Source organism: Copadichromis virginalis, linkage group LG18, assembly GCF_057382275.1.
Source record: "Copadichromis virginalis isolate Kocher_CV1m ecotype Utaka linkage group LG18, C_Virginalis_male_GT1.1, whole genome shotgun sequence".
Lineage (NCBI taxonomy): Eukaryota > Metazoa > Chordata > Actinopteri > Cichliformes > Cichlidae > Copadichromis > Copadichromis virginalis.
The window spans coordinates 27,614,749-27,631,062 of NC_140635.1; the positions used below are offsets into that span (position 1 = coordinate 27,614,749).

At 41.1% G+C, this 16,314-nt stretch overlaps 1 protein-coding gene and 1 long non-coding RNA gene across 2 annotated transcripts; one reads left to right on the forward strand and one right to left on the reverse strand.

Annotated features, from left to right (window-relative positions):
• The first annotated feature begins 4,837 nt into the window (after positions 1–4,837).
• LOC146688141 (angiopoietin-related protein 1-like) lies at positions 4,838–12,202 on the forward strand. Its single transcript, XM_085439120.1, has 4 exons — positions 4,838–5,642; positions 7,343–7,536; positions 9,962–10,232; positions 11,038–12,202. Exons 1-4 carry the CDS (start codon positions 4,838–4,840, stop codon positions 11,223–11,225), a joined length of 1,458 nt encoding a protein of 485 aa, XP_085295246.1. The 3' UTR covers positions 11,226–12,202.
• Positions 4,864–7,373, reverse strand: LOC146688142 (uncharacterized). Its single transcript, XR_014916387.1, has 4 exons — positions 7,154–7,373; positions 6,167–6,222; positions 5,469–5,628; positions 4,864–5,377 (listed from the first exon to the last, which is right to left on the reverse strand). It is a non-coding gene; the product is annotated as an uncharacterized LOC146688142 (long non-coding RNA).
• Positions 12,203–16,314: the final 4,112 nt, after the last annotated feature.

Here is a 16,314-nt window from a genome sequence, read left to right on the forward strand (position 1 = left end):
GGATATTTTTGTGGAGTCTGTCAGTTCTTTTACTCCGCAGATTAAGAAATATATTCTTTTAGTTTATCTGGGATTTTTGTTATTGTGTTTTTGTTTTTATCTGCTTTCATGCATCTTCATATCTTCATTCAGAATAAACTGGTACAATTATGGTATTTGCGAAGGTGAAACTGGGTGGTAGTAGAGTAGTTCGGCCACAAGGAGGGGCTCACAGAGAGGGGTGGATTTTATCTTTTTTACCACAATGACAGCTTAAGTCTCAAAGTTCAAAGTGAACTTTCACAGAAATTATCCACAGATACAAAGGATCAAACTCCATTATGTGCCTCCAGAATATACACTTTACATATACTTGGTTTTCAGAAATTTGAGCAGTGAGCCACTTCAGGTGGAGCATGGAAGACCAGGTGATTTGTTTAGAGTTTAAAAGAGTTTGCAGATGTTATTATGCTTGCCATGTTTTATTGTTAAAGGTTGATAATAATAATGGAATATGGGTCTTAAATTATTGATTCTGCAGGACATTTTTTCAGCTTCTGAAATGGCACGTGTTAGAAAAAGTTTGGTAACCACTGTGGAGTCTGAAGTAAAACATCATGTTAACTCAGAGAAACGGGAAAATTATGAGGAGCATTTTGCTCAAAGAGTAATGTCTGTTTTCATAATATATTTGAATAATTCTTTTTATTTTGAAAAGTAGTAAAGTCACTTTGACGTCTTCAGACTTACTGCAAAATTATTTCAAAATAATGAACAAATTTAGAATTTGTTAGTTTTATTCATTGATATGATTTTACTTGCTCAGAAATCTGGTATTACCAAGGCTAAAACAATTTATTTACAAATTAAAGATTTACATTTTTGTTTATTAAAAAAGCTTTTTCCTTTCCTTTTCAATTCAATTCAATTCAATTCAATTCAATTTTATTTATATAGCGCCAAATCACAACAAAAGTCGCCTCAAGGCGACTGAAATCAGATTTTCAGATTTCAAAAACATTTTTAAAAATAAAGATTTTTCATTCCTGTTTGCTGTAATTTTTCAGTTTCACCCACTGCAGTGAGACTCACTATGTCGATCACGCACAAACAAACATATGCCCTCACACATGTGTGCGTCACACACGAGCACCCACACACTTCTACACAGACACATTTCTACAATATGAATCCTGTCTTGATTGCTCAGAAACAATACTGTCCTCCCACATGCTGAAGTATGCCTCCCCACACAGAGAATCCCCATGCTTCAAAGCCTGTGCTTCCTCTCCGGTCCAAAACATTTAGCTGAGGGGCGTTCTTTTTTGTTTGAAAAGCCCTGTGCATATTATCCTCATACCAAATAAGCACAGCTGCCAATAGCTCTTGGATTGCCTCTGGAGGAACACACATCCCATATAGGGAGTAAACACGAGAGAAGCACTCGCATCCAAAAAAACAGACCTCGTATTATTATGCTAGAGCTGGATCGCCAGAATCACTCAGTCATTAGATTCGAGTTGATAGGAAACAGATTTGCGTGGAGTAAGCAGACTGTGAGAAGTAGTTAGGTGAATGAAACTGACAGATGAATATGTGAGTGAGAGGGAGAAAAGAAAAAAGTCCATCAGCTTTCAAGCCTGACTGGCATATTGCGTGTGTAGGAGACTGACTAACCCTGCAAACCAGATCTTGTTAGGATTTAAAAGATGGCAGAAAGATTGTTTTTTGCATGTGCCTTCACCAGTAACTGACTCACAGCCAAGTGCATTCATCACTTTGTGGTGAAACTTTATATTAGGAGGAGTCTTTTACCCAAACTGACATCAGAGGAGGAAGGCAGGGCCAAAGCCTCCACTCAGACTACAGGAGGAAAAAAAAATCACACCATCAGCCCCTCTCGTTCTGTATATGGACCACCCTCCAGTGTCCTCTTCCAGTTGACAGTTTCTGCTGGTGCCATAGCATAGTGTGCAGGCCGTTAATCTCAATGAGAACAAAGTCAGAGGGAGACTGGGAGTGAGGAGATGGGAATGGAGAACCAGCAGAGGAGGCACGCGTGAGACACCGAGCTGGGTTCTACCTGCAGCTCTTGGACCACTGATTGATCTCACTGACACAGGTTAGACTTTTGCCTGTTTTAAGAGCTCAGAGTGGCATGTGAAGTTTCAGAAACTGATGTGACAGTATGTATATTTTTGAACTATATGCGCATTATTGAATCTGTAGATCTTTGATGAATGCAAAACACAGATCTAAATGCAATGTACTGAGTATAAACCTTCTTCTGATGGCTTTAGAAGGATCCGTGGAAGGACTGTTAATCTCCTAAAGGAAATATGTCTGATGTGAACCACTTGGCCCCATTCACCATGTTTAATGTTCATGTTTAATGTTGTCTCTTTAGCAGACAGACTTAATCAGTGGCACCGTCGGAATAACTTGTGGTCTAATCCTGAAAGAAATCTGCTGGCTCCGAGCAAAAGCCACAACAAAGTTTGAGTGGGATAAAAAGGAGGGATATGTGATTTGCAATAATATATTCTGTATGTTGGTATAACCAGTTTGATGGGACCGTAGGGACTCGTACGCTGTGTTCGCAGATATATAAAAGAAAATCCTTTAATCGAGGAGCTTACCAGCACACAGTGGTGCCACTTAGAGTTAGTGGGCCATTTGGCAGAGTCCTCCTAGATCCCTTCTCCACTGGGGAAAACCAGCCACCGCAAAGTTTGACCTGTCTGGTTGCAAAGGACTATATTAATATAGATGAGGTGGCTGGATCTGGTCAGGTCTGGCTCTGACCAAGGAACGTAGAGGTGAAAATACCCTTTTAATAAGTGAAAAAAAGAGGGAGGGAAAAATGAATGCTGTGGCCGAGTTGATGAAGACCAGCAGGGTGTGAACGACAGAGAGAAACCTGGTGGTAATAACTGCAGATGAGATTCACAGCTGCGGCTGAGGAGCCTCTATGTAAACACTGTCACTCCTGTCAGACCAGAGCCTGTGAGATTCATATTGTGGCGTTGGAGACATACAGATGGGCCAATTGCTGAGCCTTAGCTATTGAAGGGAGGGATGACCGGTGACTACAGAAAGACAGGAAAAATGCACTCTCTGAGTAATAATAACTGACTGCCTGTGCCAAGGTGTTTTTGAAGCCCGACACATGGGCCACTTTCATTAAAGCGCCTTTTCCTTTCCCATCATATGGTTTGTGATCTATGCCAAATAAACAGAAGCTAGTTCCATATGTAAAAGCTAAAACAAGCCAAAGCTTTACTTCTATCAATGAGTCTTTGTGCTTCATGAGAACACAAAAAACTTTCCCTTGAGGCGAGCATGTTTTTTTCCCTGCAAGGATGATAAAAGGGTACTATTCTGCTACCGGAGCATTCTGAGCTTAGGTAATGCTCTGGGATCGGTCCCGTTTACTGTGGTCAGGGCTCTTCAATGCAACTAAACATCAAGTTAAGGCCACAGAAATGATTCAATGCCCCTGCTGTCTCTGCCTCGCGATCATTAATTTCTGCCTTTGTGGGCATCTGTAAAAATCCTCAGCAGATGTGTTTCAGAGCATCAGCGTGATGCAGTTCATATCATGCGCCTGTCAGAAGTGTCAGCTGAAGGTTCAGCTTCAACTCATCCACCAGACTGCCTTCTGGTTGGATTTGGCTTGACTGCCAAAGTCAGCCTGACGCTGGCTCGCCGTTATTGCTCCACTTCCAGAGCCAAGCCATGTTACTGAATATGAGAAGGAGGGATCTTTCACTTAGCATGCGCCCACCCCTGCTTCTTTTCGTTGCGCTGTCAAAACCAATAAGATCAAAACACCAGCTTTCTTCCCAAAAATAGACTCCAGAAAACATTACTCATAACCCAGGAATCTCCCCTCCCCCCCCCCCCCCCTTTTTTTTTAAACGCTGCTCTTCATCAAACACGCCAATTTATTTTATTTGTCACCAAAACTCAAATGTATCTGCTTTCTAGCAGCCAGGCAGAAGTTAAAGTGAGTCAGAGAAGCCCAATGACTACCACCTGCTGCTTTCTTTGCTCATTACCGGACTAAAAATGTCTGCACCTCATGAAACACAGACTGCCACTGGATGCTTCCCTATAAGATAGCACATTCAGCATCCTCCATGACCACAGTAACGCAGTTTTCTCTCAAGTATATTTTAATTTAATTTAATTTTTTTACTTGGAGTTAAATCTTTTGTCAGATTCCTCTGTTTTATCCACATAAGCTGGTGCTGGTATGGTGAAAGACTATAGGGGAGATTTGCAGAAGGTCTGAGCCATGAGGTCTACTGAAATATTAAAAACAGATCTCAGCACTTGTTCACACCCGCCCAGACATACAAATGTGGTAAGAAAGAGAACCCACGAGGGGAATGTATTTAGAATAGGAGATTTTAAATACACAGATTCCTGCTGATGAACAAACAGCTTAGTATGTGAAAACAGGTGTATCTCAATTTTCACTTTTGTAAAAACTATTTAGTTATTGGTGCTTTTTGACTAAGTTTTGCAGCCGCAGTGGATTAAACAGATTCAAAGGAAAAAAGAGAGCCTTTGCAAAACTTTAGTTTTCTTGTAGTCTGCCTGTTAGAAAGATGATCAAATGGAAAGAGATGAGTGATAAAGATAAATATCTGAACCAACTCTAGTGGAGTCAGTTTATTTTGATGCTACCAAAGTCCTTTTAGAAGCAGGCACCCACTGATGTCCAGATCTGTGGCAGGGAATTCGCAAGGAGCTGCAGGTCATGGAAAACTCTAGAATAACACCAACCTAATTCCTTATGTATGCAATGCGTTTCTCTTTCCTTTTCATAGATCTGTATGTTTTTTTGATAATGCATAGAGGAAACACCATGGGACCTGGAATGTGGACCGTATTTATTCTGCTTGGTCTGTCCCTCTGGAGCAACAGTCAAGCCTTTACCAAGAACCCCATCCTCTCCCGGATGAGAAGGGCCCCAGAGGCCAATGGAGAAAACAAAAAGTGCTCTTACACCTTCCTGGTCCCCGAGCAGAAGATCACAGGCCCCATCTGTGCCACCCGTGGTTATTCAACCGACAAGGATCGAGTGACACGCCTGGATGTGGCCTCGGTGCGCGACCTGCTGTCTAAGCAGCGTCGGGAGATGGAAACTTTGAAGCTGGTGGTGGACGTCGATGGCAACTTGGTGAATGAGATGAAGCTGTTGAGGAAAGAGAGCAGAAACATGAACTCCCGAGTGACCCAGCTCTACATGCAGCTGCTTCATGAGATCATCCGGAAGAGGGACAACTCGCTGGAGCTGGCTCAGCTGGAGACACGCATCCTCAACGCCACCACCGAGTCGCTGCGCCTGGCATCCCGCTACAGGGAACTGGAGGCCAAATATGCAGCCCTGTCAGCAATAGTGAATAACCAGTCAGTGGTTATAGGAGCACTGGAAGAGCGCTGTATGCAGGTGTATAGTCGTAGGCATGAGCATCCACCTCTTGGACCTCCACTGGTGCAGGTGGTGCCTGAGAACATTCCAGTCAATGTGCCACGTTTCACCAACGAAATCCAGAGGTTTGCACGGGAACGAGGCTCTCGTTCCGGTCCGTCACCCACAAGCAGTACCCTGGAAGCCCAGAAACCTCCACAGAGAAACTTCAGCGCAGAAGGTTAGAGAGTTACTCATCCATCCACAAATCCATTCATTTAATCCCTGCTTCAGTCCCAAATATCCAACACAGTCATGGTAAAATGTAGAGCAGCCTTCACAGGCCAACCACAACAAAATAATAATCCAAAATTTTGAACACAGCTGCAGGTGGGCCAGTGTCCCAACTTCTAAAGGTTAAAGATTTTGTAAATTCAGCTCGCACCTCAACAGAAGGAACACAAACCAGGATGGAAATAAAAATGCGCTAATGTCTGAATAGAGGCATGCAACCTAAAGTAGAACAAAGAAAGTCCTAAGCAGTGAGATTTTGCTCATCAACAGATCTCCCTCAGATAGTTCAATTACCTTCACCCAAGAATAATAGAGTGTGTTGAACTTCAGTGCAGCTGTGTGCAAAAGATCCTTCATAAAACTGCAACTGCATGTGAAGTGCAGACAAAACTCAGGCTGGCATTACAGGCGCCGTCCAAACCACAAAGTAGAGGTAATTCTGTTATATAAGTGAATGGACTATACCTTTACCTTATTATCATAATGTGAGCGACTTCCTCATCCTTTCTGTAAACTCACTTCTACACCTGCCAACAATGAAAAAATTTACAATGTTAAATTAGCTTGCAAAATGGCAGACATTATTAAAGAAAGGTTAATAAGATATCTACTTTTTTATTACTTCAAATGAGGGAAAGTTATTTCTTATTAAGGTGACTTAATAGGCCAATTTTCTTCTACTGCTCTGTATTTAACTTTGCAGACCTACAATACATGTGTTTTATATTACTCTGTGTGCTTGTGTGACTTTTTTTTCGTGTTTACTGTTTTTTCCCGCATATTTCATTTTCTGTCAGACATTTCGTTCCTTGTAATGTAAACTCGTTGTCTCAGTGCTCTAATTTAATCTGCCCTATGAAACCCAATTGCGGTCGGATGATAGGTTTGGTCAAAATTGACCTTTTGTTCTCTAGAGAAGTGTGCTTTGTGAAAATGTAACATTTGAAACCACTTACCTACAAAACAGGATAAAAAAAGAAAGAAGCCTGCAATGTTACCCAGTGATTTGTGAAGTCTTTTTAAAGCCTCAAGCTGAGCATTTACACTTTGCAATCTTGTCAATATCAAACAGGGCCATACTTACAAAATTAGCATCATGTTGTATTCAGTATTCATAAACTCAACAGAACAGTTTTTACTGATAGCACGGATTAAGGTAGTGCTACTTTTGGTCTATATAAAAAGTAGTCCACGCTAACTACATCTTAGCTAGGTTAGGCTAACTTGAGGATAGTTTGTTAATCTAAGCTGAAGCATATTTGATTTCTTTTGGGTTTTGTTTTGTTTATTACTAATTTTGTGCATTGAAAAAAAGAACTGAATGCTCTAAAGTCCAATTCAGTTTCTTATGTAGCATAAATAAGTTACTGGCTGAATCTAATAGTAAACAGTACTGGTAAAAGCTAACTAGCCTAGCATCCGTTTCCTTAACAATTCAAAAAGCCTAACAAACCTCACCTTCAGATTTTTGTCTCAGGTCTTTGATTTTTATAAGCATATACAAATGTATTTTTAGTAAATCTGATTATTTTTTCCTACAAAAATGTAGAATGTTTGTTCAGCTCTCTACTTTCTTGATAGAGCTAGATTTTTTAGTTCTCTCTTACTTTTATCAACTGTATCTTCTCTTATTCTCTTTTCCCTCAGGCCCATTCAGAGACTGTCTTGCAGCACAGGAGGCTGGCTACAGCACTAGTGGCATGTACCTAATCAGACCAGATGAAGCTGAGAGGCCAGTGCAGGCCTGGTGTGAACAGGACATAGACAACGGCGGCTGGACTGTCATCCAGAGCAGAAGGGATGGTTCAGTTAACTTCTTCAGGAACTGGGAAAACTACAAGGTGATGACAATTGCACTTCCTCTGCCCCATCTCTTTCCCCCTCTTTTCTTCTTTTAAAAGTGCTGTCAAATAAATACTTGGCCTATCCAGAGATAACAATGTGCTGTTATACGTTCCATCTAGAGGAACCACTGGGGTGTTTGAAACAATTCCCTGAGCCTGAATCTTCATGTATTCACTTACTGTAAGATATGTCAGCAGCACCATTTGTTGGAGATCCTTTTTTATTTTCCCATTATGAAACATTAGCTGTCCCACTAGGAAGGTATGTTCCACAGCTCAGCTGGAGCCAAATTCTTTCCAAACTGCTTCTACTACAGCACCTTCCTGGGTGGATGGTTAGTACTACACCACATCAAAGCACAGTGAGACTGAGATTGAGTACATCATTGCTGGCAGCCTCTGCAATCCGGAGTTCCATTCAACCAGGTCAAGGCTGGAGTCTAAATTGCAATTTCCAACACTGATTTACCTCTGTACTCTCCCACAAAGCCACACACACATACACACACCACAGAGGAGGCCTCAAACTCAAAGCCTACATCATTCATCATTTGCTGGCTCCCCGAACTAATCCGCAATCACAAACCTCAACCTCTTTTACCAAGTGAAGTGTTCTGGCAGCATGTAGCCAGACATAGATGGCTGGTGGTTTTTCAACACAAGTGGCCAGGCCAGTTTCACTATTAGCAATGATCCAAGAGATCGTTGCTGTGGGGTAGGAGCAATCAGAATCAGAATCAGAATACTTTATTGATCCCTGGGGGAAATTATTTTTTGTTACAGTGCTCCATTTTAAACCAACATTAAGACAAGACAGACAATACGCTAACTAAGAATAGTACAATATATACATATATATCTCCACTGCAACCACTGAACATCCAGGGTATGGACATTGAGGCTGTGGACAGCTACAGGTACCTTGGTGTTCATCTGAACAACAGACTGGACTGGACTCATAACTCAGACGCCCTCTACAGGAAAGGGCAGAGCAGGCTGTACCTGCTGCGGAGACTCAGGTCGTTTGGGGTGGAGGGCCCACTCCTGAAGACCTTCTATGACTCTGTGGTGGCTTCTGCTATCTTTTATGGCGTGGTCTGCTGGGGCGGCAGCATCTCTGCTGGGGACAGGAAGAGACTGAACAGGGTGAGCCGAAGGGCCAGCTCTGTTCTAGGATGCCCTCTGGACCCAGTGGAGGTGGTGAGTGACAGGAGAATGGCGGCTAAGCTGTCATCCCTGTTGGACAACGTCTCCCACCCCATGCAGCAGACTGTGACAGCACTGAGCAGCTCCTTCAGTGGGAGACTGCGGCACCCACGGTGTGGGACGGAGAGATTTTGCAGGTCTTTCCTCCCCACTGCTGTCAGACTCCACAACAAAGACTTTAACTGAACAAACACACACATCCACACATGTGCAATAACACTAAGTGCAATAATCTTTTCTGGCATCGTTGTATTTTTACTCAGTTGTATATAGCATTCGTATTCTATTTTTATCTTATTGTATATTTTTATTCTATTTTATTCTACTGTATATAGTATATTATTTTATTCTATTCTGTACAGCTGTGTACTGTATTTATTCTTATTGTATTCTAATTTTTGCGTCATAACTTTTGCACTGTCCACTTCCTGCTGTGACAAAACAAATTTCCCACGTGTGGGACTAATAAAGGTTATCTTATCTTATCTTATCTTATCTTATCTTATCTTATCTTATCTTATATATACATACATACATACATAAGTCACTTATAAATAAATAGTTGGAAAAGAAACATGTGTAGCTGTAGCAGCAAACAGTGTGTTAAGTGGATGCGTTGTACAGGGAGATGGCCACAGGCAGGAATGATTTCCTGTGTCGTTCAGTGGTGCTTTTCGGTAATCTCAGTCTCTCACTGAACGAGCTCCTGTGACTGACCAACATGTCATGGAGTGGGTGGGAGGTGTTATCCAACATTATCTTTATCTTGGACAGCATCCGCCTCTCCGACACCACCTTGAGGGAGTCCAGCTCCATCCCCACAACATTGCTGGCCTTACGGATCAGTTTATTAAGTCTGTTGGCATCTGCGACCCTCAGCCTGCAATGAAGGAGAATTTTGAAGACAGATGGCTTTTCCAGCATAAACTCTACAGCATGTCTTCCTCAGGAATTTCAAATGCAGGATGGTATCCGTATATCTCAATGTATTTTTTTTTTTTCCTTTTTAATTTTCACTTTTCTGCAGAATCATGTCATGAGAAAGACCTTTCTTATTTGTTCCCCTGACAGTCACTCATCATCGCCCACAACTCCTTTTTATTTTCCTAAATAATCCTCATGTTTCTAAACTCCACGGGTAACCGCAGAACAAACAGTGTACATTGTTTTCTGTGATCTTTTTTGTAACTTTCCTTTTAATCTTCCTTTGACTCAGAGCGGCTTTGGCAACATAGACGGAGAGTACTGGCTCGGCCTAGAAGGCATCTACGGCCTCGGAAGGCAGGGGGACTACAAGCTGCTAGTGGAGCTGGAGGACTGGATGGGCAAGAAGGTTTACGCTCAGTACAGCAGCTTCCACTTGGAGCCAGAGAGCGAAGGCTACCGCCTGAGGCTGGGCACCTACCAGGGCAATGCTGGGGATTCTCTGAGCAGCCACAACGGCAAACAGTTCACTACTCTGGATCGAGACAAAGATGCTTTCTCAGGTAAACAATACTGTGAGATTGTCACACATAGTCTTCTCTGAAGTGTTGAAATATACATTTTCTCTTTGAATAATTGAGACCATTAAATTATTGGAATCTGCAGTCTAAGTGGTCCTTCTTGATTGGTCAAAACATATCAGAATCGACTAACAGATTCAAAAGGGAACATACTGTGACACGAGGCCAAGTTTGTTCATATCAGTGGTATATGTAAAAGATGGGATGGGTCTAAAAAACTGTACTTTACACTTGCAGTCTTTCTAATTGGGTGCAGTGCAGCTGATTACAAGTTTACAAAGTTACCTCAGTAAACATTTTCACCTAATTTAATTTATAGTCTCAATACTTTGTTTCAAAATATATCACAGCAAGATGCTCATTTCATAAATATGGTTATAATTACTGTAAAATAGACTAGAAAGCAATGTATGATTTAAGGCATGGCTGCTGTATGAGCACGTGGTGTCCTCCATTTGTCGCTTTCAGAAAAGCTTTACTATCACAGTCAATTTTTCTCACTTGATAGAAAAAATAAAGACTGGGTTCCATCGCTAGAAATACTTTTTCTGTCCATCATTATTGGCAGACGTAAAAGATAACAAAATACAATACAATGTTATGTTATATGTGTATACACAACACAGAATGCTAATCTCAAGATAACAAAAGGACAAAAACAGAACAAAAAGGGAAAAAAACTTATAGTTTTTTTAAAATTATAGTAATGTTTTCTAGGGCAGTGCCAATTACCTCACTGAGAAGAATAACCAATATGATAACCAATTCTTCTGTTTCCCATTCGCAGGTAATTGTGCCCATTTCCATAAAGGAGGCTGGTGGTACAACGGATGTGGCCAAACCAATCTCAACGGTGTCTGGTACAACGGAGGTGTCTACCGTAGCAAATACCAAGATGGTATCTTCTGGGCCGACTATGGCGGAGGTTTCTACTCAATGAAGTCTGTCCGCATGATGATCAGGCCCATAGATTGAGAAGAATGCATAAGCCAGGCTGGTCAAGGGGCAGCTATGTAGGCCACGGCAAACTTGACTCCATCTACATTGAGCCCAGCTTGAAGATGGAGTTTACCAATCGTCAGACAGTGACCTGAACTCTCTGCTATAAAAGACACAGATTCTGCTTGTTCTCCTTTTGATATCATAGCTGACTCAAACATAGATGGATTTACCATATTCCTATATGACTGCTCATAGGAAGCCATACTGCTCCTTTAACCACCTAATGTGTATGACCGAGAAGGTGAATTAAGAGTATATGCCTACGTTTTTCACTAAAATAATGGTAGCTGTCTCTCTGATTAAGAAACCTCAATGTTTTCTTATTAGTATATAACTTCATGGGGCAGAGAAGCCACATCATAAAGGAACTTCAGCAGCTGTGATTTCATTCCCACGGTTAGCATCGCAGGCTCTTAATGCAGCTCGTCCTACCTCGCCAACATAAACGTCTGGAGGAAACACACGTATACGGCATTTAACTTCCTATAGTTGCTGGTAGCTGGAAAAGATATTTTGTTACTACGTTATAGATTTATCTGGGCTCTGTATTCACTTCCAGATGTGAAAGAGCAACACATTAATGAGTTGGAGTTTATACATTTGATTACATGGAAAGAGTGGCAATTTTATTTTTAATCCCTACACTTAAAATGACCTGTATACTGCATGTTAAAGTACTTTGAGTGCAGAAGACCAGAAAGGATAATTTATGTGTATAATTAAGTTATCATTACAGTGAAAGGGGCCAGGTGTCCTGAGGGAAATAGTAAATGATCCTGAAGAAAATAGGACTAATTTCCTGCACTGTACGTGACAATCATTCTCCAAGTGTGCTTACACGTATGGAAATTTGTTTTATATGCTTTTCTCATTTGGCTGTTGATTAAACTTGAGTATGACTCTGTGAAATACAATCATTGTTGGGAGGGGGAATAAAAAAGATGGATTTCCGTTTTGTTTTGAGTGGTTTTCGAGCATGAAGAATATGCCAGCCGAGCGTGTTGAAAGTTATAGGCATGGGGACAGACAACGAGAAACACATTTCTGAAAGCCAGACGGAGATGGAGAGAGAAATAGAGGGAAGGAAGGGGAGGAGGAGATGAACTGGGATGGAATGGGTCCAAATTTCCAAGTTATTTTTTCCAGCCACCCAACCAGCCCCCTACCCGCACGACCTTTTTTTTTTTTCAAACACAGAGAAATGTACATTCTTTCCACACAAAAGTGCTTGAACTGTATGTTTTTGTAATTTAAAAAAAATCTCTCCTCAACAAAGACACCAGTCCCTCCACCCTGTAATCACTGGTAAAGATGGAGAGCAGCATCCTTTTAAGGAAAACCATCCCTGAGGAGGGGGTTGCAGGGATGTAAAATGATGGGGATGCATTTGAAGAAATAGCCAGTTGTTGTATCCACAACAACACATTAAAGCCAAGCAGCCTGTAGTCTCGGATCTGAAAATAGGCTCACATGTTGTGCTCACCCACCACAATGGCCTTCACACCCATGTCTTTAAAAACTTTTATAAAGCATGAAATATGAACCAGGAACACGGGTCAAACCCAGCTGGACATGGAAACATGTTTATGGACATGTAAAAAAGCAGCCGCTAATAAAAAAAAAATGGCATTACAATCTTAAAATTAAACAGCAATAAAAGCCGATGAGTCACGATGCTTGGCAGAACAATATTACACAACCAACAGTCACTAAATGGGAACATTTAGGGTTCACTTCAGGGGACATTCTTGTTCAAGTGGTTTCAAAAGAGCTCTTTCCATAGGCTGGTTTATCTGTTCACCAACTCAATAGGTTTACTTGACTTATTAATTATTCGTCCTGTTCTGTCTTGCTGGTTAAAAGTTGTTTTCCACGGCTGATTCAAACAAGTGCTATGACACTTAATAGAAGAAGGATATGCAAAATCCAAAAGTTCCAGCGAATTCCTGGACCAGTTTGCAACACTTTGAATTTGACACTAATAAGAGTTGTCTTAAATCTTTCTGGCCCTGTCGGCTTTGTGTTGATGAGCCAGACCATCACACTCTTCAAGTGGTGTCCGTGGATGACTGGTTTCAAGCAAAGTCATCAACGCCAGGCGCACAACTTTGATCACATGGAACACATGAATCCTTTTTCTTTCTTTTTCAACCATTGTGTTCTCCCTTTGACAGTCCAAAAGAGTGCTCTTAATGCCTTTATGTCTATAAATCTGTCTCATTATAACCGTCAAAACCTCTGTTTCCTGAGAGTTTGCCTGCATGCATGTCGATGTTAGTTTAGAAGACTGAATTTAATTACATCAGAATATCTTGCAAACAGTAAAATTGAGATTAACGGTACAACTCTCATGTGTCTCTAATAAATCTGAAACTTCGGCCACCTGGCGTTTAGCTTACTTTGCCATAAAACTGGAAAACACTTCCAGTCAGGATCAAGAGTTATAAAAGCAAAGCAAGTGGATCCAAAGCTTACAGATTAATGTGATATACCCCCTTTTTTTACTTCTAAAATGAGAAGTTGAGTAGTTCTGGAAACTACCCCCATAACACTGATTCCACGCCGCTGAAAAGATGAGAAAAAAAAAGTGCAAAGCTATTAAAGCTGATTTTAGTTTTATTGTTTGAGGATTCTTCTGATTTTAAGAGAATTTGTCTTCTGTATAACCGTTTCTGTGCTCAAGTAAGCTAAGAGCTAGCAAAAAAGCAAATAAACGTGAAAATTAGAGGCCAAGGGCTTTAATCTGTCACAGGTCTGAAAATATATAAATGCTTATTAAATCCTTCATTTAAACATTTAGTCTCATTGAGATTGAGATCTATTTTTCAAGACAGACCTGTGAACAAAATAAAACACATACAAAAAGTTAGACAAACAGGTACATGTACATAATTTAAAAAAATGCACAAGAGTAGCTTCATAACATTTTGGTAGTTTGTTCCGTTTGTAGGTGGAGAAATATTTCAATCCAGTTTTTCCAATTTCAGTGTGAACAACAGGTACAGCTAATGTTTAAAATGTCCCACGGCCTGACATTGTAAGAGCTCCGTTTAAATTCAGTCAAGGAGATAAGCAGGCAATCTTTGCAGCAAAGAGCCTTGTAAATAAATATCATACAATGCTGCTGTCTTCGATTTACTGTACATTATCACATTTTGTTCTCTCATATAAGATACGATGGTGACCAAGAAAACAATCACCTGTAATGAATCGTAATTTACGGTAGTACACAGAATCAAGAGGCTTCAACTTGAATAGAGAAGCAACATCACCATAATCAAGCGTAGACAAAATTGGCAGATTGCACAATGATCTTACTAATCATGAATGAGAAACAAGATTTGTTTCTATGTAGAAATCCAATCTATTCCTTTAATTTTCTTAAAAGGTGCTCCGCATAAATAAAATAAAACATGCAGAAATGTGACCTACTGACATATACAAAGCATTTTTAACAAAGTATAGGCCTACTGCTTGCTGACAAGGTTGAAAGCAGGTTTAGATACCTTTCTAGAGCATGGTTGTTCTCTAAAACACTTTTTTGTGCTTTAATGCAAAATCTAGACGTCCTGTCCATCCCTGTCCTCCACTGCTACCCCCTGAGAAGCTTTACTGGATTAATTTCAATACAAATTTTCCCAGCTTGACCAAGGAAAAGGACGCTGATTATAACGGACCACCTTCCTGTTATAAATGTGCCTCTAAACCCTCAGTGAGAACAGATCCCACAAATCAGCCAGTGTGGGTTGATCCAAGTGTAGCCTTCCAATAACTTGTGCCGGTGACACACTGAACCCTCACAATTTTAAACAGCCTCACAGGGACATGGAAATGCCTGATTAACCCACAAAAACCAAACCCCTGCAAAGCCTCATGCTGGAACTGTGAAGGTGACATCCTTGGCTCCAGTGAAAGGACCACACTCAGGTCTGCACCAACTCAAAATACCTTGCCAGCAGACTGGGGATGGGCAAACGCTGCTACGGTGTGGTCCTCTGAAAACCACTGCACGTTTCAGAGGTAAAAGCCCTCCTTGTCACTAAGTGAAGGTTCACTGTCTACAGATTTCAGGCTCGGAAGATCCCTGACAGTTCGCTGCTGTTTGCTATAAAACATCTGCTGTTGGGGGAATGTCCGTGAGAGTGACTCATTAGCTCTCAGAAGCTCACTTAGTGTCAGCAGCAAATCAGCAGACAGGATGTGGAGCTGTTTTCTTTGAAAATAAGCTCCATGATGAATTTTTTGCTTAGTTACGGATTTAAACAAATCCGTAACTAAGTTTGTTGCTAAGTGCCCTTTTTATTTAGGGCTCAACAGACACTTGTTTAAGATGGATCATCGTTTGGAGAAATCTGGGAAGGCTCACTTTGCTGTGGACAGCTACAGTTTCCAGTCTGTCCTAAAATTTCCAGAAGAGTGATAGTGTGTTTAGCTTTGAAGCAAACAAGCAGAGGCTGAGATTGTGAAAATGATCTTTATCTTGCTGAGGGGTTTTTCTCCAAACTAAGCAGCAAATGCAACCCAGAGATAACAAACAAAAGGACATGTGAACCATAGAACATTTGCTCCTTGAGTTTCAGCGGCTTATTAACTGACATTTAGTCTGTTAAATGCATCTAATAGCAATGAAAAATTCAGATGGTTTTCATCGTTCTTGCGTTTGGCATGGCAGGCTTGTTTATTCTGCTAAAGCCGCGAAAGCCTAAGATGATCAAATGCACATCCTTTGTAAAGAAGTATGACCTCTGAACACTGCAGGTTAGTCACGTAACTGAGGACCCGCTAATAGCCTACAGTATGTCTGTATATGTTCAGTGATTGCACTCATTTTGATGAATGACATGAGTCAGATGGCCTGGTTAAGGCTTTAGAACCTCCTGGGTATGTGGGGGCAGGGGCAAGGAGGACCATCTATTTGATGACTCAGCTGTTTTTACGCCAAAGTTAAAAGAGTGAAAAACAAAAAGGGCCTCCTGGCCTAAATCTGCTCTGGAGGAATATTATCTGTAAAGGACAATATATGGAACCACGGAAATGCTTTCTGATGAGCACTGTGGAGAAT

What these genes read in the sequence shown, in the direction of transcription:
- LOC146688141 (XM_085439120.1), top strand. Translation starts at nt 4,838, where the DNA reads ATGCATAGAGGAAACACCATGGGACCTGGAATGTGGACCGTATTTATT. An exon ending in GAGAAACTTCAGCGCAGAAG is followed by an intron (nt 5,643 to 7,342) that starts GTTAGAGAGTTA and finishes CTTTTCCCTCAG; the next exon opens with GCCCATTCAGAGACTGTCTT. An exon ending in AGACAAAGATGCTTTCTCAG is followed by an intron (nt 10,233 to 11,037) that starts GTAAACAATACT and finishes TCCCATTCGCAG; the next exon opens with GTAATTGTGCCCATTTCCAT.